The following is a 23,353-nucleotide window of genomic DNA, read 5'->3' on the forward strand; positions in this document are numbered from 1 at the left end:
GTTGATGATTTTTGTGCGGCACGCTTTCGTCATTAGACGCCTGGGGATGTGCAATTTATGCGGCGAAATCTTACGCATTATTGTATCAAAATTGTGTACAAACGCGTCACGATACGCACGCAATTAAGACGCGTAAGTGCGTAATTTGTCCGCTTGACGAGCTCGAAATACCTTATACAAATTACGCATGACTTGATTTATTAAATTAATAAATTCGTCGGAGTCGGCGTCACCGTGTTAGCCATGCAAATAATAATTTTCCCGGTATAATTGTCGGTCTGCAGTGACTCTGAAAGCGTAAGAAGGTCCTGTATCGTGAAAATGTAACAATTACAGGCTAAATTCATATACATAGTAGTCGGAACTTATGAAAATATGTTTACTTTTTGATGATGATTTCAAAAATATAAACATTACAACTGTCATTATACAGTGAAGATATAGTGAGCGCAAGAACTGTGCTATTATTATTATATTAATTAAAGACTCTCTAAAGTCGATGACCTAAAGCAGATTGTGTTTAGGTAATCTGTGTTTATACCTGAAGGGTAAAGACATTTTGTTGTAATCACTGAGACTCTTCACAAGTGTGTTAGTATGGTTATTAGTGATTCTGTCATAGAATCTACTGGTTAGTTTGTTAGTAATGTCTGTAACAAACGGAATATTATATATGGCATGCAGTTTTTTCAAGTTAGTATATATGGGTGTATTATAAATTATTCTCAATTTTTTTCAAATATACCGTTTTTCACTTATCCTCCCATCTCCTAAAAATAACTTCCGTTTTATTGAATTAAATTAAATTTGGCAGTTTTGTTTTGCGTGGGTTTGTTGGCGCGGCATTGACGGGATTGTTCTGCGCGGCATTGCTATGTGCAGGTTTGTCGGCGCGGTTTTGTCGGCAACCAACATATTTGCAAAGCATCAATATTCTGCTTGAGGTGAACCTTAATCTCATAATTAAGCCATCGAAATAAAGATTACGAATGAATTTGTCCTTGATGATTGTTTGCATTTTCCAGTTTCCGGTTTTTGCGATGCGATAAAGGATTACACATCTTGGAGGACATCGATCGCTGAAGGATTTCGATTGTCCCCTCGACAATTTGTCCTCGGGACCGACTAATTGTGCCGTGATTAACGAGACGGGTGAGATGGTGGGATGGGGCGGTTTAAGAGGACATCAACGTGAATGATTGTATTGCGTATTAACGAGGTTACACACTTACTTGCCCACTACCGTAAACAAATTAATGATAAATCGCTGGCTGGAGACCGCCAACTCCCTTAGAACGATGGCGCAATTTAAACTGTCAGATTTACTCTATAATTAATTCCACAAGTATATGTAGTTACGTCGTTAACTACATACGGGTCGTAGTACGGACTTCTGGCATATTTGAAGAATTATACTCATACATGTACATATATCAAAATCTGATTAATTATAGTTATATCTAATAATTTCTTTTAATCACAGTGAAGAAGTAATACTCTGAATTGAGTATGTTATATGAATAGAGGTAATTTCAATTTTTTGATTAATATTTATTATTAACCATCCGATATTCCGCAGCTTATTATTCCGAGCACAAAGTCGACGACCTCAAAGTGCTATACCCTTTTACCCGCAACGTGGGCTGTTGAATTAAATTGAAAATTTTATTCAGCCCACATCGACCGATATAAAATTCAGTAATGTAATAATGTACAGGCCGGTTCAGAGAAATTTCGACAAATTTAATATAACATATGTATGTATGTATGTGTGTGTGTATGTGAAAGGGAAGAACTTTCCAGTAACTCGTCATACCCGAACTTGGGTTTCGGAAGTTTAACGTTTTAGTTTTATTGATGGTTTCAATTAAACTTCGCTTGAAACCTGTCTATCCTTCGATGAGTTTGAAATTGTCTCGGGTTTATTTAGCCGTCATCTGCTTTAAGAAAATATATACAAAAAAATTTGAACGGGAAAGACAAAAAATAAATTAATCTGTGTTGACGGAAAAATTGTGTCGCATTTTTGAGGGCGCTTCTATGGATAAAAATAACAAAACTTTTTCAGGCTATATTATACCAGTAGAAGATCACGTTTTACAAATTAAATTACATATTTTATATTTTATGTATACATGGTATATAATATTGTAATCATTTTTATTCGCATATAAAAAAAATCCAATTCAATAGAGCCTTAGTTAGAGGAAACCAAATAATATAGTACTTTATTCAATTCATACTTGTAAGTATATAATGATTTATGAAAATATAATAAAATTCATAGAAATCGGATATTGGATTGGATCGGATATTATTTAAAACTATTTTGTAATAATTTTAAACTACAAAATTGACAAACGCAAGCCGATGCCCGAGGTATGTACGTTCAATAGACAGCATTATTGTGTACGTTATTTCCGTCTTAGTTTTAATCTATTAATAATAAAAAAAGATTTTTTAAATTATGAATAAAATAAAATGTGATAGTTAAAAGTATTAAACCTATTTAAAATATATTAAATTTTCAAGCAAATTTTGAAGTTGTGGTAGATAAAAATCAGATGATTAATTTTAGCCAACCTTGGTTGCATCAGTATACACAAATACCGTTGTTTTTAAATTAAAAAGAATATCTCTCAAAATTTATTTACGGCGTTTTTAATGAATACCAGACGAGAAAGGGGTGTCATTGAAAGGGCGGAAAAATGGATGGGGGGTGGGTCAACATTGTTCGGGCTAAATTTAACCTGTTATTTGCGGCTTAGGTAACTCGGATTGTCGCCAAACAAAGAGGGTGTTCTTTCTAGGTGTATAAAACTTGAGGGGGTTCTTTCTCAGTATGTATGGGGTGGGTGTATTCGGGGGTTGGTTCTTCGGCAAGATTAAACGCGATTCATAACCTAGGGGCGTCGGGAATAACTTGTCACAGCGTCAACCCAACACGCTGAATTAAATTAGAATCGTTTATTCGAGGCCTCCGGTGACGCCTTATTATTTTTACGTAGGCAGGTTGTTGTTGTTGTTGTTGTTGACGTCGTAATGACGTAACATACGACGCAGAGATATGCACATGATGAGGCTGGAGGCTCGTCTCATCATCATTGCCTTGATGAAATTTGGAAAATTCGTCACACTTGCAAAGACGCTCATGAATAACGTAGACTGGGAAGAATGGTTACTCTTTACATGTATTATATATGTATGTTTAAAGATTAATCTATTATAAATAAAATTTTTATTTATCCGATATGTAAATCTATAGTTTGTTTTTTATTTTTGATCACCATATTTGGAAGAGGACGGAGGTATAAAAATTTCCGAGAAAAGCCTGGAAAATTTGCATGATCACTGTGGGGATCTAGTTTTCAATTTAAAAACACAACATTTGGTACATATATTATTTCATTATTTTTTAATTTAGACCGTAGATCATTTTTGCGAGGGGTCGGCGTTCAGAACTCATACATATGTATATAAATATGTATGTATGTACATATGTCTATACAAAATTTCCTGAAAAAAGTTTCATTTTTTTCTTACTTCATTATTTCGGATACAATTTTTAATTAAAAGTAATACAAAATATATAACTTATTTCATGCCAAATACATTGTACATATACCTATACATATGTATATATGTACATATTTTAAATCAAAAGATTCGTCATAATCTCGGAAAAATATTAAATATTATTACGAATATGCAAGAAATTTTGTTCTTTGGGTATAAATTATTCCCAACTGAATGATAATGGTGAAAAAAGGCACACATTGTGAATAGAATTTGATTTTAGCATGAGTATTACTTTAGTATGTTTGATAGTGTAAATATATATATTTTATTATCTTCAATAAATTTATATTAATGAAATATAAAAAAGGTCTTTAAAATATGTAAAGGTCGTCTAATTTATGCACCTTATCTACTCTCCTCGATTCAACATGCTATCAAATTGAAAGTTTCGGTCAATTTACATTCCCCAATAAATATAATCAGTTAATTTGATCTTTTCGCAAATATTTTAGCATATATCCTATAGCTTTCTGTATAAAATTAAAGAAAAGATACATTAAAAGTTGGCACAGCCTATGTCGCTAAAATGCGATTAGCGCAAATGAAAACCGTAATCGTAAATTATTCCAGAGAATTTTAATTAAAAAACACCACTATACATAGTGCAATATGAATGCTCGAAAGCCTCTTTATATTATAATTGAAAACAAAAGTAAACAGTTTGTTTAATCGTTTAATTTGGCGACGATAGAGTTATTCTAAATCGCGACTATGTAATTGGCGACACGGCTTCTGAAACGACGCGAAACTATTTACGGCATTGTTTCGACAAATTTCGTTGGAATCGTAGATAGTATGTATGTACATATTTATGTACACAGTACAGTATAAAGTAGAAGCAAAACAAACGATACAAGCAAGGAACCAACGTGGAGGAAGCTAGTCGTCGTTTGTTACACAGCTCGTTGCGAGCTTTCGTAACTAACGAGCCGATCGGGCTAACATTGTTCTACCTACATATGTACATACATATATGCAAATACAATGTTTGTACGTATTCAAGTTTGTATGCTAAAAATTTACTGTAGCTAACATTTGCTTTGAAGATTTTTCAAAATCTGGTCCTTCCCTGTTTTATTTTATTTTTTTACATTTCATACACCCAGTGCAATTCCTATGTGAAAGTTCAATATCATGATATATTGGTTTGATTGTATAAAATACTTAAGTAATTTCAGGCAATATAAACGGGTCTTGAGGTGTAGATGGAATAAAAATGTCTTAACTAAGGATGGATATTCACTCATAGATTGTTTTGTGTTGTAAACTTATCTTTTGTGAGAAAAGTTACTGCTCATTGAGAAACCGGTACGATAGACACATGTCAAATAAATATCCATGTAAATGAGAATATTGGGATTTTGAAATCATGCGGTGCAGATTATTGGCTGTAGTAATATTTATTTAGAAATTACGATTAAGTTTTAAGTACAGGTAGTGACGAATTATGAAATTTCGATGAATTAGTTTTGAAATTAATAAATTTGAAAGATGGGGAAAGGGTCAAAGGTGAAAAAAATGCAAAACAGAAATATCACATTGAAAGAAAATGAATTAAAAAGAAAATTGGGCTCTATTACATTCGTATTTAATCGACAGGAGACAATTCTAATGGGAAGTTTTCTGAGATAGTCAGAAGTAAAAATTAAGTGATTGGCGCTCGTTGACCACTGGCTTACTAGCACTGATCACCTGATTTATCGTTTGTGTCAAAAAGGCTTATATGAATAAGCTTTATACAACAACCAATAAGATCTCGAGACCCATTGACCAATGATATATGTGTGCTGAGAGCACACGCTGTGTAGATATATATGTATATATTCAGCTGATTTGTCTCGTGGTTCATTCGGAGCTGGCTCATCGACGGAACAGCAATAAACTAACTCTAGCACCACTCACTGCATCTTTCACTCTGATCTTGGAAATCTCTACACGTTCAAGCTACAATATGTACATGTGAATGTTCTATAAAGAAACTATCTGGAAGAAATTTCTCCCTCAGTCATGGATGTTAGTAGGGACAAACTGGGAAGTATATAAAGAATTAAAAAAAAATGGCAAAAGGATTGGTAAATATTAAGCGACTTTAATAAATAAAAGGATGTTGTTGAATGGTTTCCAATAGGTTTTTTCAGGTGGATGTTAAGCAGAACTAAAAATAATACATATAATGAAAGTCGAAATACAAATGGATGAAAAATTGCGACGCTCTATAGCAGAAGTAAAGCAGTGAAAGCTCAAAAATGAAATTTCGAGATTAAGAAACTTCTCAAGGAAGAAATTGTAAGGAGATGGTTCAAAATCGGCTACTACATAATAAGCTCCGAAGAACGCAATGGAGATCTTTCAAAGCCACTCATAAAGCCACGTTTTATTCACTCAGGTGTACAATATGACTGGGAAATTGTCAAGTGGGATAGCGGGTGGGATCTTTGCGATTTCCGTTGAAAATTTGCACAATCTGGCTAGAGGAGACTCGACTGGGCTCTGTATTAATTAAAGCTCGGGTATAAATTGTGGAAACCTTTAGACGTCAGATTATTATCTAGCTGTGGGTCCTCTCTCTCTCTCTCTCTCTTGCTCTGCTAGAGTGCTGCCACAAATTACGCCAGTCCTAATCTATTCAAACATTACGCTGGAAATCTATTAGCATTATCTTGGGAGCGTTTATAGTCGACGACTTTGCAATTGTCGAATTCGTCCCTGGACTCCTCTACTGGTGGTTCGGGATAAGTACCTGCATTAATTGGGTAAAACCGTTTCGAGCAACATAGCTCCTGTGAAGATATGTACCTACAAATTGAGCTGTGAGCAGGTTGTGATAAAAAAGTACGCCAAAGGAAACAATCGATTGTTGGATTTTATATTTGAAATCCTCGTTTATCAGCTTGACAAACTTCAATGTGATTGGTTTATTGGATTGGTCGTGGTTAAAGGCGGCATTGACCTAGAGATTTGTCTGCAGACAAGTTTCTCGTTGTATTTGGCTATGACCCTAATATATAAAGAGACAAATCATTGCTTCGTTTTTGAGAATTTTCAGTCTGACAAAAAGCTGTTTTGCCAAATGCAATTTTGAAATCATTAAAAAACCCAAATCTTGCCATTAAAAATTACATATATCGGTAAAAATAATTTGTCAAGTAAGTTTCAAGTTTATCTAGTACGTAAAAAGTTTGTGAAAATTTGTACGCCAGCGACTCACGGGCGAGTCGCTTCGAATTTCCATTCCGAAATGTACAATATTTCACGTTTAAAATTGGTTTTAAAAGCATCATCTACTATGAACGAACTCGATAATTTGAGTTGTTTTTTGAAAATGCAACTATGTCATTAGGGCTGCCATTTAATCCATTATATCGAGAAATCTGAAACACCCTTAATCTCTCGTGTATAGATTTTATTTACTTTTTATAACATACAAACATACATCAATATGTACCATGACAGTAATTACCCTAAGGCGACACGTATGGTTAGATTTTATTTTACACATAAGTACTAACAATTTTAAACATAATAGTACATAGAATACAATAGAGACATCTATAAATAACCAAAACATTTTTTGATACACAGCAAATTTGCGTGAAACACATTATTTTGGTAGCATAATCTTATAAGTAGAGGTAGAATAGTCACAGTGCTATCCATTGTTCGGCAAACCTTTAACAATGCATTTACAACCTTTGAACAATACACGGCCCCCTCAGAATCCGGTGACTACTTATAAGCTTCAAAAAATTCGGGATTCCGTTAACTCGAATAAGTGAGACACTGAGGGGGAGGAGACAGATTTTTTGGATCTGTCACAACAATTTAGCTGGAAAAAATGGGAAAATTCTAACAAGAGAAGGTCGATCTGTGTTTTTAATAACCCACGACCTATCTTCTGGTATGCAATAGCTCCATTAGTGCGATACCTGGTTTTTTACATGCTCTGAAAGCCTCGAATTATGCGAGTCAAATATTTATTTTGCATCTTTAACTTATTAAAAAAATGCCGGTGTAAGATCGAAAATTCCACGAGTGGTAGCGGTTAAAAAAGACTTTGCAACGAACACAAGTTGTATCACCCGACTATTGTATTACATTTTGAACAAAAGCCTGATCTGTTGGCAGACAGGTTTTTGATATTTGGGTAACCACTATGAAAATAGTTTCGTTTACCGATATGTTTGTATGGAAATCTCTATATGATTGTTCACTTTATGATTTTTTTCTCTACTATTTGAGAGTAGTTGACGAAATAGTGCTATAAAGTCTCTATAAAATGACTGAAATTAAGAAGAAATTCCAAAACGATCAAACGTTACAGTATTCTGTATATATTTATGTATGTATAAAATATTTTGCTATAGCTGAGACTGTCATTTTAAATGACAGGAAAAATACTCAATTACTTCATCGAATGTTGAAGAGATTCAAACCAACAATTCTACATTCTTTTCTAACGTTCATCGATTAATATTTCTATGAAAAGCCTTAATTATAAATATGTATATATTTTTTGTTAGTGAAAATCTCAAAATTTAAAATTACATATGAATTCTAGCCTATTATATTATACCTATATATTATACATACCTACATGTATTATATTTATAATAGATTAACATCATTAATTATAAACTTTATAAAAAAATAGCATACGACAAGCAATTATAATTCAAATATATCATATATGTATTATATATACGATATTTTTGGTGATGGTTACCTCGGCCAATATTTTAATATTATATGTATATAAAAATATATTCGGAATAGGATTGCGGTGAGAAAAGGTCATAAATCAGTCGGCCAACACCGAAAAGACATTCTTTAATAAAAACCCATTTCAGCACACGCATATATGTATGTATGTACGTGTATAATGTATCATGTTTATGAAATATATTATATTTAAAACGTATACTACATATAAAGTATTATTTCTCTAGTTAAAAAAGGTAGATCTACGCATAGAGCATAATATAAACATATGTACATAAAACATTTCTATTATACTTAGTTGTTTTTTGACGGGTTTTTCGTGGCGAAATGACCCAAGGAAGGGAAACCTCTCATTTAGAGCAAAATAGGAAACAATCCATCGAGAGGGCGAAGCCTAAGTCTCTGACTTTGAAGACTTTGATTAATTTAGCCTTTATGAATATGTGATGAGGCTCTCGACAGAAGCGACCTTTTGAATACAACGCGCCAAGGGAGCATAGTCGTTCCATTAACGCAAGGACGAGGGTCTTCCATGGTATATTTCATCCCGATTTTTCCTCTGAGCACTTCGTTTAATCATTCGCAAAAGTGTTATTTCGAAATTTGCGTCAATTATAATATTTTAATCGGGTAAAAAAGTAGAAAGAAAACGGCGGGCTTTAGCGGCGCGGCGAAGGAACGGGCTGTTTCTTAATTATTACTTATTTTCAATACGACGTATACATTTTTGAAGCAATCATTCGAAATAAAATCAAAATTTAAATCGTGAAACATTAATTAAACGGATTTTTTTAATCATTTTTACGATTTAAACGGTGGCCGAATTGCGTGAAATTTGTTTGTAAATTGCGCTACATTAAAAAAATATAATTATTTTATGCTTTATTTTTAATTTGAATATAAAAAAATTGTAGAAATTGTTTAAAAATATAGATTATAATTTGTATAAAACCAATTTTAAATTGAATTGACGAAAATTATATGCATAAAATGTGAAATTTTGAATTACCCGTTATTCTGCCGCACTTTTAATGTTACGGCAAAAAATAGGCGATTTATTGATAGTAACATTTCCTACTGTGATATAATTAAATTTTGTTCAATAATTGAGAATTTTAATAATAATAAAGTAAATTAAAATTAAACAACATTAGAAAATATTAAGAACAATCTGTACAAAGTTTACTAGAAAAAATGTAATATCAAGAACAAAGTTTAATAACGCATTTATCAATATTAAAATAACTTTTATTTTATAATAATAATTAAATGCATTTATTAAACTTTTCAATGCATATAATTTCCAATTTAAAGCAATCCATTAATTAGCTGGATCCATTATACGATTCATTCAGATTGCTTGGAATTATTGCTGAACGTTTGTCAGCATTGAATGGAACTATTGCAGGTGCATAAAAGGAATGCATTCGGGTGCAGCAAGTTGATGCAATTTGTGATGAGTTCCATTAAAGCACGTTGTAACAATCTGTAGAATGTAGATTATGCACCTGCAACAATTTGGCCATAGAGTGCAAATTTAACACGAACACTTCATCGAACATGCAACGTATAAATAAACAGTATTATGGACATATGTATTTTATTCTGTATACTATTTATATAAATAAATTTATGTGTATTAAAAATGCAATGGAATAATTGATGAAGGGTTGGTCGGTTAATGACGCGACGATAATTCATTACTTCCGGTGCGAAAAACCACCCTTTTTAAGTACCGGGCCAAATTGGAAAAGTCGCGCTCGATATGCAAATCGAGTTTGTTCAGTATTTTTTTTTTTTTTGGAAAATTCGCAGATAGATTAAAATCTGGAAGACCGAAAGTTTCCGCGAAAATTTGCATAAACCTCGAAGACGAGCCGTTTATCTACAAAACAGCTGGGAAATAAGGATTAAAATTAATCGACTTTCGAATTTTAACCCTTCGATCGAGTGAGTTTATCTCGGAAAAATGTTTATTCAAAAAGAGATGGAACAATCTTCGTCTGAATTGGGCCAATTATGTGATATGCTTGGTATTCACGGCTCTTATCAGACCGAGTTCATTTCAGTAATGATTATTGATGAATTATGCTATGAAATTAAGAGAACATTTAAAAATAAATTTAGATGCTATATATATATAAATATCACCATCTATTCGTAGATGAAGATGTTTCTATCGTCTCTGTTTTGCGTAACTCTCATCTATCTTACCCCAAATATTCATGTATTTATTTTTCTAATGTCATTCACCCATCTTCTTTGTGGCCTTATTTTCACTCTTTTACATTATCTTGGGTACCATTCCAGCACTTCTTTTGTCCATTTTTCGTTCATTCTTCTAGCTAAGTGACTCACCCATTGTAATTTCTGTCTTCAACTATGTATCTCTGTCATACTTCTCATCCGCGTATTTATTTCCTTTCCTCTTCTGGTTATGCCTAGCACACAGCGTTCCATATTTATTTGAGTGAATTAGATTTAGTAAAAACATATATGAGTGAAATGCCCGTTGATAATCAGTTAAATATTATAAAGTATGTATGTATGTATGTATTTTGGCATCCTGACAAAGCTGTCCACGACAATGCCGCGCCGCGCAAGACAATTAAAAAAAACATGTGTTTTGGTTTTTGGGCTGAAATTGGGGACTTTTTAGTTTTTTTCAAAATTATAAAATAAAATTTCGATTGCAATTGAAAAATATATTTTTTTCAAACGTTGTATTATAATATAAAATAATCCTCCGTACGTATTTCTCATTTTTTTTTCAAATACATATGTTTCTATTTCTATCTTGTAAAAAGAACTTTTGCTTTATTAAATTAGATTAAATCTTGTAGTTTTGTTTTGCGCGGCATTGTCGGTGCGGGTTTTTCGGTGCGGCATAGCTTTGCGGGGCATTGTTATTTAATTTATATATTTTTTAATTTCAATCAAAAATGTACACTCGCCTTTACAGATCCAAAGCGACGAGTGTACTAATATAAATACAATAAAATTAATAAAAGCATTTTTATACAATGTGAATTCATACAAACATTATTCATAGTGACATCTATGGAGAAATTTTTGCAATATTTTATTATAGTTATTGGCAAACCTCAAGACGTTGAATAAATTGAGATTTTCAAGAGAGACTGGAAAGGAAATGCCAATTTACAGGAACCGTTTCAATGAAAATCAGAAAAATTGGCAAACTCTGAAAGGAAACGATCGACCTGCAGTCACAAACTAAGGTCTGGCTAACAGCTACTAGTGGGAATTGAACCGTAACCACTCCACTCGAAAGCATAATGTACGCATAGTAAATGTGTTATGTGCGCGTTTTTCGTTTAACCATATATTGTTTATTAAGTCAAATACAAGTTACTAATATATAATAGTTTTGTCTAAATTATATGACATCGAATAGGTTGTCAAATCAGCCAAAGACTAAATTCACTGAAGGCTCTACTGAATGGGCAAACACTGTGTGTATAATAATAATCTATAATAATTGACCATTGAAAATATTTTGAATCAATTTTCAGGCATTGAACTCTCATGGGAGTTTCAACTGGTTTGCAGCACAAAAGGTGAAATAAAACGAACTGAAATCGATAGGACACTTATGGGGAATTGAGAGTGCACACAGAACAATATATCAAACGCGAGCGCTTTCAGGAGAGCTTTCAGCTAAAACTTTCTCCAATGGCGGCGTTAGTTTCGCCGCTTTTATTGGCCGAGTTCAACTTTTAAGCCTTTTATATGTCGCATCGTATGATTTGTGGGCGAAAACTGGACTTTTGGCTATTTATTTTGCGATAAAACTTCATGCATCGGTATCAGTTCACATCAATTATGTACATATACATTATGCGATATGAGCGAATGTTTATACCGAATTATTACGATAAAAAAACTTAAATGTGTGCGATTATAGTATATAAAATTTTCTTATCTTATCACACATTGAATGTTTTCAATACTTTGTACAGTCACATTTAACTGTTCGGTTTGGATGCTGGTTGAGGTAATTGATATTATACGTGTACATATATTTTGTATTATATTGCTTAAATTTCTCAGGCATTCTTTCTTAATAAATTTAACTGAGAAACGTTCTGTTTGAGTTATCAATTTTGAGTCTTGTAAAGTTCATTGTAAGTACATTATAAAAATAAACAAAGAGACGTATGAAATTAGGATGGAATGCATTTGGCCGAATGAATGAATCAAAAATGCCAGTATGTCTGAAGAAAAACATCTTCGATCAATGTTTTTTGCCGGTGATGACGTATGGATGTGAAACTTGGACATTGAACGCCAAGTTGTAACACAAAGTCTTATGCACTCAAAGAAGTATAGAACGTTGGGTTTGGTGCTAGCGCTCGACAATCATCAGACAGTATATATAGACAGATAAACTGGATGGCAGCTTTAAACGCAATTCTCGTCTTCTCGAATGATATATTGCACATCAGATGACGAGTAACCTTTAGATGCAATTATTAAAATTGAGTTGGATCTTTCTGGCGAGTTTAATAAGGCAAGATTCGGAACTTATCGAGAATTGCGTTTCAAGCTGCCATCCAGTTAATCTGTCGTTCAGTCTGTCTGGTGATTGTCGAGCGCTTGCACCGCACCGTAGAACGTTGTATGCTTGGCATAACGAGGATAAACAGAAAAGGGAATACGTGGGTGAGAAGTATGACAAGTGTTGTGGACATAGTGAAAATATTGAAATGACAATGGGTGGGCCACGTGGGTAGAAAAATGGACGAAATGTGGATAAAAGTAGTGCTAGAATGGTACCCGAGAGAATGCAAAGAGGTAACACGAGGATCGCAGGGAGGATGGGTTGATGAAATTAGGAAAATGTGTGGGAGATGGTAGTAAAATTATAAATGGTTTTTCTATTAATGCAAATCACATAAAAATGTCACTAATAAAGCTAATTAATTAATTCGAGCTGAAAATTGGCCTGAATTTTTTAATAACTTACTCAAATTAGTCAGAATTGATTATGAGAGGATTTTATTTAATGTGTTAAATATTATATGGATTTTTTTTAGGAATATTTAATAAAATGGCTTCCGGCGATACTGAAGAATGTGTTTTAATTGTAGGAGGAATTGATGATGTGAGTATATTATTAAACCAATATTATGGTCGATTTGTCGATTGAAATTTTTTTTTATCTTTACCAATCTTTCAGCAAGCCGGTTTGATTGAAATATACAATTTAAAAACAAAAAGATGGTCTATATTTTACAATTTAGGCAAAAAAATGAAATCTTTTACTTCTGTTGTGTTGGATCACAACTTGTTCTTGTTGGGTGGATATTATGATAACGAAGTCACAAATAAGGTTATTTTCTTACATATATTTATGTAAATGTTGATGTAGAAATTTAGTAAAGTTATCTTAATCATATTTGTAATTTGTGATGTTAATCAAACAGGTATGGTGTTTGGATCTAAACACGAAATTCCTGATTGAAAAAAATCCACCAATGAATCAAAAAAGGCAATTTGCAACAGCTTCAGTTGTTGACAATGTAATTTATGTAATTGGAGGAGTCGATTCAGATCAAAAGGCACTTGATACAGTAGAGAAGTAATGGAGAAATTGAACAACTTACATACATATATGTATGCATAATATTTGCTAAATTATTCATTGATTCGTTTGGTTTTAGATGGAATTCAGCAACCAAGACTTGGGATGTCGTTAAATCTATGCGTAATAAAAGATTCAATCACGCTGCAGTTTCTAATAATAGTGAGATTATAGTCATCGGAGGGGAAAATGATTATATGGAATTAAATCAAGTTGAAATTTATTGTACTGAGACGAATGATTGGAGGGAAGCTAATCCAATAGATCCATATCGATCTAATTTAGCTGTACGTTTGTTAGTGTTTAAGTCCCAAAAACTAATTATAATATAATACATATATCTTACGATTAATTCGAGAAACTGGTTTCTTTATTCATGAAACAATCATTGCTTTATTTATGAAATCAACAAAATAATTTCCAATCACATGAATTGGTAATTGTATGATAATCTTAAAAGAAGCTTATATTTTGTTTTGAATTTCAGGCAGTTTCTCTAACAAATAAAATTTATGCAATAGGAGGTTCATCAGATGTTTCAACTACGGATTTGCTGCAACAATTCGATATAGGGAAAAATTATTGGGATAATGGGTTGAAAAAATTACCCAAAACGCTTGCTGCCCATAGTGCGGTAGTTTATCAAAATAATATTATATGTTTCGGTAAAAATTTTTTATCACATTGAATTTATTTTATTTTGAAGTACTATTTATTCTTCATTAAATTGCGGTGTTTTAGGGGATGAAAATTCAAAATCTATTTTACAATACAATCCTATTACACCAAGAGAATGGATTAATATTGGAGATATGCCTAGCAATAGACGCTACTACAATGCATTAGTTGCAAATATTAAATGCAATGAAGAAAATTCGGTAAACATTAAATAATTAAATTTATAAATTTAACCAATCTTTATAAAAACTTATCTAATTATAATACTTTTTTTCAGTAGAAAGTAAATGATGTCAATGAACGTGATGAGAGCATGCCATGTAACATAAATCGATCGGAATCTTTGGATGTCACTTCTACCGAATATACAGAAATACACTTTCAATTAGATTCTGAAAAGGCAAGCACGTCAAAAGAACAATCTGAGAATACTTTAGAATCAAATAATGAACAGCAAAAATCAAATGAAGTCAATGATAATGTTTCAACAAACACTGGTAAGAGAAACGAGTACTTTGACGTACATATATACATATATGTACATATGTACGTAATGGCCACACTTTGATTTCTTTTGATTTCATTACTTAATTCTATTCTCAGTCCAATTTTATGATTTGAGGGATGAAAATTGGGCATATAGAAATTAAAATAATATCTCAATTTCAAACGACTAAAATGCACATCTCAAATAAACAAAATTGGACTGTTAATTTTTATTTAAATAAATTAAAATTGAATGGCCATTATATAACCACACATAACATAATCTGTTCTTATATACATACATACATAAATTACAATATAATAAATTTTAGATACACGTAGACATACTCCGGGATTCGTCCGAGATATCGAAAAAGGCAGTAAACAAATTTCATCAGTATTTAACGATGGAGTATCTAATATCAAAAGAGTATATAAAAAGGTTTGTATATTGAAATCCTATAAGTTTTAGATAAAAAATAATTAATAATATTTTTTTTATATTCATATACATATGTACATATGTATGTATTTGAAGAAAATTAAATGTGATATTTTCATTTGCTTATTTTTCAGTTTTGACATTGAAGAATTGAATCAATTGGTGAAATTTTCAAATATTCCTCACAACTTATAATCTATAAAGCTTTCGACAATTAATGTTCCGATATAAATCCTTTCAAAAGATCGCTAAATATTTGTTTTCATTATTATTACTTTTTATGTATGTATATTACACGACTTTTATGAAAAAGACATAATTCAAAATTGACAGTATGTATATATATTTACGTCACAGCTAAACCACTGCCAAAACGTATATACAATATAATACGAATACAATAACAAAAGAAAAATCTTCTATATACATATACTGATCACTAGAGGTAGGATAGTCACAGTGCTATCCAATGTTCGGCAAACCTTTAACAATGCATTTACAACCTTTGAACAATACACGGCCCCCTCAGGCTCCGGTGACTACTGATCGCTACTAATGTTTCCTTTAGGCTAGCGGTTCCAAACCTGTGGTACGCGTACCACTGGTTGGTATGTGGTTGATGGTTGGTGGTACGCGAAAAAAAAACAATAATGGCGGACATTCAGGAACGAATGATTTACAATCATAATTACATAATTTATTGAAAAAGTTTAAATTGAAATTTGAGTTAATGAGTTGCTGCCGGAAATATGTATACTCATTTATGCCGGGAACCTTACAGTTAAGATTAGTTTATTAATACTAAGATTGCTTTAATGATAAAATTGAAGTTGTAATAATATTAACAATGAAATTGTAATGTAATCCATACAGTTAAGAATAGTTTATCAATGTATGATTGAATGATTGAATGATCAATGATTAAATGAGTTTATGTATTTACAGAAATGAACTTTTCAATCATCAGATAAATTAAATCAGCTGATAACTAAAAATAATTGTATGTGATGTATGTATGTAAGCTTATTGTAAAAAACTAAATGTATGTAAGCTTATTGTAAATCATATTAACAATTAGATACAACATAACTTCTTATTGAATACTTATCTCGCAGTTAAACCTCGCGAAGACATTTTAGCCGTGAAATGTCAGATCTGACATATTTGGCCATAAATCAATATATATCGTGTATTACATTACATTAAGCTAGACGCCAAATTTGAAATTTATATATACATATGAGAGTTAAAACTATAAATATTTAAATATTAGAGATAACGATAACCTATAGAGCAAATTTTATAAAATATAGAGTGAATTATAGGCGTTTAAACAATTAAAATCTGAAATGGCCATATCAAGGCGAAAAGGTTGAAGATAGATTATGGTAGCTTGCCGTACCGTCATAGATGTCACTGTACCCGAAATTCTGGATATTTGATACGCATTGTATACGATATTTTATCTCCAACGTAATGGCAGACGATACATTAACGTATATTGATGACCAAAATGAGCAATATGGCAATGTATGAAACGATCGGATAAGAGATAAGAGATATAAAAAATGACCACTAACACGAAAACCATGTGAACTTAATAAGAGGTAAGTAATAAAAATAGAAATATTTTTTATATAATTAATAAACATTATCTGAATGTAACGATGATCGAAAATCCGGCATATAGTATTTGCATGGTAAGTAATTTGAAGACAGGGTAGACGCAATGGATTTGTTTTGGTAAGAAGTTTTGTGGAAAAAAAGTCATTTGCATAGTCACAATTATAAAATGCACAAAGTTTAATATATTTATCTACTATTTCATCATAATTCTATTACTGATAAATGGTTTTTATAAAAACACAAAATTACAAAGTAGATATAATATATAATATTTTCTTTTCTTAATTAAATCTTCTTACAAAATACATATAATGGGATCCATGTGCTTGCTTGGAGGAACATAGTTTTTTTAAATGCGATTCAAATGATGCGAGATATATACCCTTAAGTCCGTAATTAATAATTGTGACTCCGAAAATAACTATTTTTCACAAAATTTCTTAACAAAACAGATCCATTGCGTTTTTAAAACCGTATCTTCAAATACCTTACATATCAAATACTATATATGTAATTAAACTTGCAATCGCAAATTTCATGAAGTACAATCATTTTTATATGGTGGTACAATTGAAATTTGAAGTAACACTACGTATAAAGTGAATTTTGAATCCATGCATCCTGTATTTCGATTTGAATTATGCTTGGGATCAAATTAAAAACCCATGTGGATTTTTGAAGATTTAAATATTTTTTATATAAATCTACATATAGATAATTTAATATCTAACGTATTTAAGTTTATATATGTATGTCACATATGTACATGCACACATATGTATGTATTGCTTTCGAACTTACCTGCCATCAATCCGGCTGCATCTCCCAGGTGTTTCAATGCATAAATGTACAGTAGACCGAATGCAAGCTGCAGTCCGCTACTCAGCAAGTTCACCAAGAATGCTGCACCACATATTATCCACCTGAAAACAAATGGCACATTATTGTGATTGAATTTTTGATACGGTATTGTATTCTTGAGGAATTTCAACTCAAGTTGAACACACTCAACCTTTCATATGATATTAAAAATAAAATCGTCCGACACAAGTGTCTCGCGATGCTGGAGACCACTCCGTATATACATTTTGAACTTTATGGTTGAAATTTAACAGCTCGCCACTGATTATGTACATGTTTATACTTGAGCTCAAAGGTGTCGTGGCGTGAAATTAAGCCAGGCGTAATATAAAAATCACAATGGACGAGAGAGAGAGGAGCTTTTGCTATTGTGGCGGGTGACAGCATCACACTATGTAGATTCAGACTCGACTGGGATGAGGAGAAGGGATTTGGAATATGAAGGGAATATAGGGAGTGTGGGCGAACAAATTAACTCACACTCAGATGAAATTAATAAAAATTGCTAATGGAACTAGACACTGAACTTGATCTTCTTATATCTTCAAATATGTGCATGTTTTGAATTAAACGTATATTTTTCTTAAGATTGGTGTTATACCACTTTTTAATTTTATACATATATGGAGAAGTTAACCAGCAGTATAGAGCAATGGCTCGCGTGTAATACTTTCAATTGTGTGGTCACGGGTTCAATCCCTGGCTGTGCTGTTGGCCAGATCTGGGATATATGACTTCAAGGTCGATCGTTCCCTATCAGAGTTTGCCAATTTATACGATTTCATTGAAATGGTTCCACAAAATTGCCAACTGTCATATTTATCGCAAAATTCGAGTATATTATAATTTTAAATTAAATAAGTTTCCTATTACAATTTGCCAATTTTTCTGATTTTTATTGAAACGGTTCCTGTAAATCTCCTTTCTAATCTCTCTTGCAAATCTTAAGCAATTTAGCGTCTTGAGGTTCGCCAATTTCTAAAATAAAATGCTGCAAAAAATTCTACTATTGTGGATGATGTTTGTATGAATTCGCATCGTATAAAATGCTTGTATTAATTGTATTATTGTATTGTATCTGTATCAGTACACTCGTCGCTTTGGAGTGATCGGTAAAGGCTAGTGTAAGATGTTAGTTAAAATGTTCGATTGAAAAAAAATGTACATACATACATATCATCATCATTTACGTCATTCAACATTCATTATTCGCCATTCACCGCTGGAAGAAGGCCTATTCAACATGCTTCTATTCGTCTCTGTTTCGGACTACATTGTCTGTTTCATCCCTTATATTTTTCTTATTTCATAATTTTATCTCTACGGTAGCTTTCCTTACATCCTTTTACATTTTTTCGGGTACCATTCGAGCACTTCTTTAATCCACCTATCGTAAGATCTTCTAGCTACGTGACCAGCTCATTCAATTTCAATATCTTAACTCTCTCCATTACATCAATCCCCCCTTGTCATATTTCTTGCCCACGTTTTGCGTTTTCTATTTCTCCTTGTTATGCCAAACAAATAGCTTTTCTCACTTCTTTGAGTAATACATACATATACTATAGATGGGTCTACCTCACACGCCCGAATGTGAAACACCCGAAAACGCAAATATCGGAAGACAAAGATCGAAAATCGAAAGATCTTAAGTCGAAAGATAAAAAAAGGGTGCATGGTAAACGGTACATACTTAATTTGCGCGAGCAGGATACAACAGGAACAAGAGGAACAGGCTTTTCCTACCGTATTCTGCGCGCGCACATTAATACGGGAGGAAAAGCCTGTTCCTCTTGTTCCTGTTGTATCCTGCTCGCGCAAATTAAGTGAGTATGTACCGTTTACCATGCACCCTTTTTTTTGATCTTTCGACTTAAGATCTTTCGATTTTCGATCTTTGCCTTCCGATATTTGCGTTTTCGGGCGTTTCACATTCGGGCCCGTCACGAAGACCGACTATACATACATATAGTTAAATTAGTTGTGGCCCGCTTTTCAATTTATTTAATTGCTCTCTGTATTTGACCTCTTCCATCACCCTTTACAGTTAGCCTCGGTCTTTACGGATCACCCTGTGCACATTTCGCGGTTTGTTCGCATTCGTTCGGGTCTATTGAATGTGGTCGGTTATAAATCACGTGGGCCATCCCTGATTATTTTACATGGGTATTTCGACCAGCAATTCGCCATTTTATCCCCAAAAGAGATAAAATTGCCGATGGTTCGGCGATAATAAACAGTTTTATGGCGGTACATAGTATATACTTATATGTATAATGTTCGTAAATGTATTTTTTCCCCACTGAAATCAGTGCCGAGTGAAAGAAAGTCGTAATGATTACATACAAATATAAAATTGGTTGTGCAAAAAAATTGTGTAATTTTTAAATAATGGTAATTATTTCGTTTCTATTTATATAATATACTAATTACATTCGTTTATATTATTATAATATACCAAGTACATAATAATACCGATAATAAGACCGATTTTTTTATTGAAGTATTTTACAATACATATATCAGATTTACATAGCGGACAAATAAGCATGAAATACGTAAAATCTTCTTGCATATTTTACAATTTCATTAGAAAAGCAATAAAATTGCCAACCAAGCATTATTTTTGACATGAAATGAGCAATTTCATGAATTGAGTGTAGCATATATGTACATAGTCATTAAAATATCATAATTTAAAAAAATAAATATCAAAACATTAACCTATCTATGTATGCAATGTTATATAACAAATATGCGATTTACTTTCTATACTAAAAATAGTATAAAAATCATTGAAATCAAATAAAAGTTTTATATGAAAAGAAATTTATTAAAGATGTTTTTATTATAATATTCTAATTTATATCAAAAATGAAGAATGGGGTGAAAAGAAGTCATACGAAAATCAGGTGATTAATTTTGGCCCACATCGGTAAGGGCGTACGAAGGGTATTCAGACGGATCGATGCTATGTTTATTGTCAATGCTGAAATACATAATTGCTGGTCATCGAGAGTCGAGTGGAAAAGGGAACGACGAGAGTCCAATTGAGCGAGCGTGCTGTCCTGATGATGCTCCATTGGAGATCATCTCGAATATTTATAGTCATCTGTGCAGAGTGCCTTTCGATAAATCACTACAGCCGAGCACGCTTGAAATATTCCCGACCGAATAACCTCTGGCTTCGGCCGATATCTTGCGATGAAATGAAATGGACTATGCTTTTATCCACCTTTTTTCCCGCAGATAGTTAATTTATTATAATGAAACCGACCGGCAACACCGACAAACGACGGCTGATGCTCGAGCATATTTATTTATTATAAAAAATGTACATACATATGCTACTTATGTACAGTTGAATCAACGGATGGAAAGAACATTTAAAAATATTATACATATGTATGAAAAATATCTGAATTCGATCTGTATTTCAATATGACGATGAAAAATATACAAGTATTATTTTTATTTATATTCATAGATGATTTTAATCTAATAACTTTTCAGTTTGTGTTCATAATTATTTTTGGAAGTTTTTATGTAACTAATAAGGTAACTAATTCCTTATGTGTGTCCATTTTTGGATTTTAATCTACAATGTTTAAAAGCAGACCAACGCAATATATAAAGTCGATTTTTACACAAATGAAGGTGTACATATTTATATTATGATCCAATTGACCATTAAGAAATTAATTCATATTTTATTCAATTTCTTTAAGAAAAAGTTTGCCATATTTTAATACCTTACAAAGAAGAGTTTCAAATAAAAATTTAACTATATATATATATATATATATATATATATATATATATATATATATATATATATATATATATATATATATATAATAAGATGAAGGCATAACTTTTAACTTAAATATTCACAAATTTTGAGACTTGCAAAACTTTTCAATTAAAGCTCGCCTTGAAAAAAAAATTGGACGTCAAAGCGGCAGCTTATTACGCTGATTTAACCTTAAATTGAATTTAAATCGAATGATATTTTAAGTAAAAATTGGGACGAAGTACGCTAGCGGAGTGCGAGTCTAATGTCGGAAAATTTCAGGCGGACATTTCCCGCGAGAAAAGCGCAACGAAGCGTCTCGCGGAAAAACAAGACAATTTTTCCCCCGAACAAGCCGCTTTAATACTGGACGAAAAAATTCGCTGAAACTGAAAAAGGTTCCTCTTTATTGTGCATAAAAAATTCTCTTTTCCATTTCGTACAAGTACAAAGGTATGGGTTATTCAGAAGGGCACAAATTCAACGCTTTTAAGAAATCGTTATTGGCAATCAAAAATCGTAAAATCAAGAATAGGAAATATTTCAAGATGAAATTTCGATTTTATTCTTCATTGTTTTACTAGTCCGTTTGTTAGCTTATCTTCTTGGAAAAAAATAAAATTTATTATACACACATGTGTTTGTCAAAAAATTTCAACTTATGAATATAAATTACGTAAAATATATTTTGTATAAATTAAAAAAAAATATATTATTAGATCGCCTGTATAAGGTATAGGTACATAAGTATGATACATATAGAAATATTTTGTAGAGGTAAATTTTCAGAAACATTTTGTGCATACTGAAAGTGCACCGGAAGTACGTGACCTAGAGTACTTGACCGTTTCCGCACGTGCGTCACATAAGTTGCATTGAATTTTCCCACATTTTCGCGGAAAAGTGGCAGTAAAATTTCCAATCACGATTTTTAGAAGACAACTTCGACTAGCAGTCGGAAACAATTTGATTTCAAATATAGCGCGTCTAGACACTTTTATTAAAATTGCGGTAAGGGTATTGTATGTACATATTTTATTTAATTTGGAAGAATGACAAATAAATTAAATTAACGTTTATATGTGATTTAAATGTGAATTTTTTTAATACGATTTATCTATACATGTTAAGAAAGATAAGAAAGTATAATCTAAAATGTCCAATCACGATGTTTAAAATCAACATGAAAACAATTCATGAAGACGTAATTTATCATGTTTTACTAATGATACAATATCTGACAATCTATGTACATATGTATCGATCATTTTTATAACGAGAGGGTCAATGTTTAATCTGAAATGTCCAATCATGATGTTTGAATTTAGTCACCATGACTCATATTGATAAAAATTTAGTCGTATTATCATCTTTCAGTTTCATTATCAGAGTGCCAAATTTTGTGATTGCAGAACGGAAATCTTAAACTTATTTTTATGTTATAATAACGAAGTCAAAAATAGATTTAATTTAGAAACAACTTCAATGTAATACGTCAGTTAGATTTTAGCATGATATTTCTATTTGTACGTTTCAATCTTCGTAATCAATTTTTAAATCACTT

The 23,353-nt window shown here is 31.9% G+C and overlaps 2 protein-coding genes across 2 annotated transcripts in view; one reads left to right on the plus strand and one right to left on the minus strand.

Moving 5' to 3' along the window:
* LOC143915891 (monocarboxylate transporter 2-like) overlaps positions 1-23,353 on the minus strand; it is a 258,485-nt gene that overhangs the window by 28,178 nt on the left and 206,954 nt on the right. Inside the window, exon 5 of the mRNA XM_077436713.1 lies at positions 17,937-18,058. Coding sequence (XP_077292839.1) covers positions 17,937-18,058 — 122 coding nt within the window. The remainder of the gene's footprint in view (positions 1-17,936; positions 18,059-23,353) is intronic.
* LOC143915352 (uncharacterized) lies at positions 12,247-16,452 on the plus strand. Its single transcript, XM_077435965.1, has 10 exons — positions 12,247-12,313; positions 13,356-13,423; positions 13,499-13,651; positions 13,746-13,900; positions 13,983-14,190; positions 14,391-14,568; positions 14,645-14,781; positions 14,862-15,078; positions 15,400-15,509; positions 15,644-16,452. Exons 2-10 carry the CDS (start codon positions 13,370-13,372, stop codon positions 15,647-15,649), a joined length of 1,218 nt encoding a protein of 405 aa, XP_077292091.1. The 5' UTR covers positions 12,247-12,313; positions 13,356-13,369; the 3' UTR covers positions 15,650-16,452.

The sequence above is a fragment of the Arctopsyche grandis genome, chromosome 8 (genome assembly GCF_051622035.1).
Source record: "Arctopsyche grandis isolate Sample6627 chromosome 8, ASM5162203v2, whole genome shotgun sequence".
NCBI classification, from domain to species: domain Eukaryota; kingdom Metazoa; phylum Arthropoda; class Insecta; order Trichoptera; family Hydropsychidae; genus Arctopsyche; species Arctopsyche grandis.

Bases quoted from the DNA above. Each gene is read 5' to 3' on its own strand.
- LOC143915352 (XM_077435965.1), top strand. From the start codon at position 13,370: ATGGCTTCCGGCGATACTGAAGAATGTGTTTTAATTGTAGGAGGAATT. The intron at 13,652-13,745 runs GTTATTTTCTTA...TTAATCAAACAG, and splicing joins ATAACGAAGTCACAAATAAG to GTATGGTGTTTGGATCTAAA. The intron at 14,191-14,390 runs GTACGTTTGTTA...TTTGAATTTCAG, and splicing joins CATATCGATCTAATTTAGCT to GCAGTTTCTCTAACAAATAA.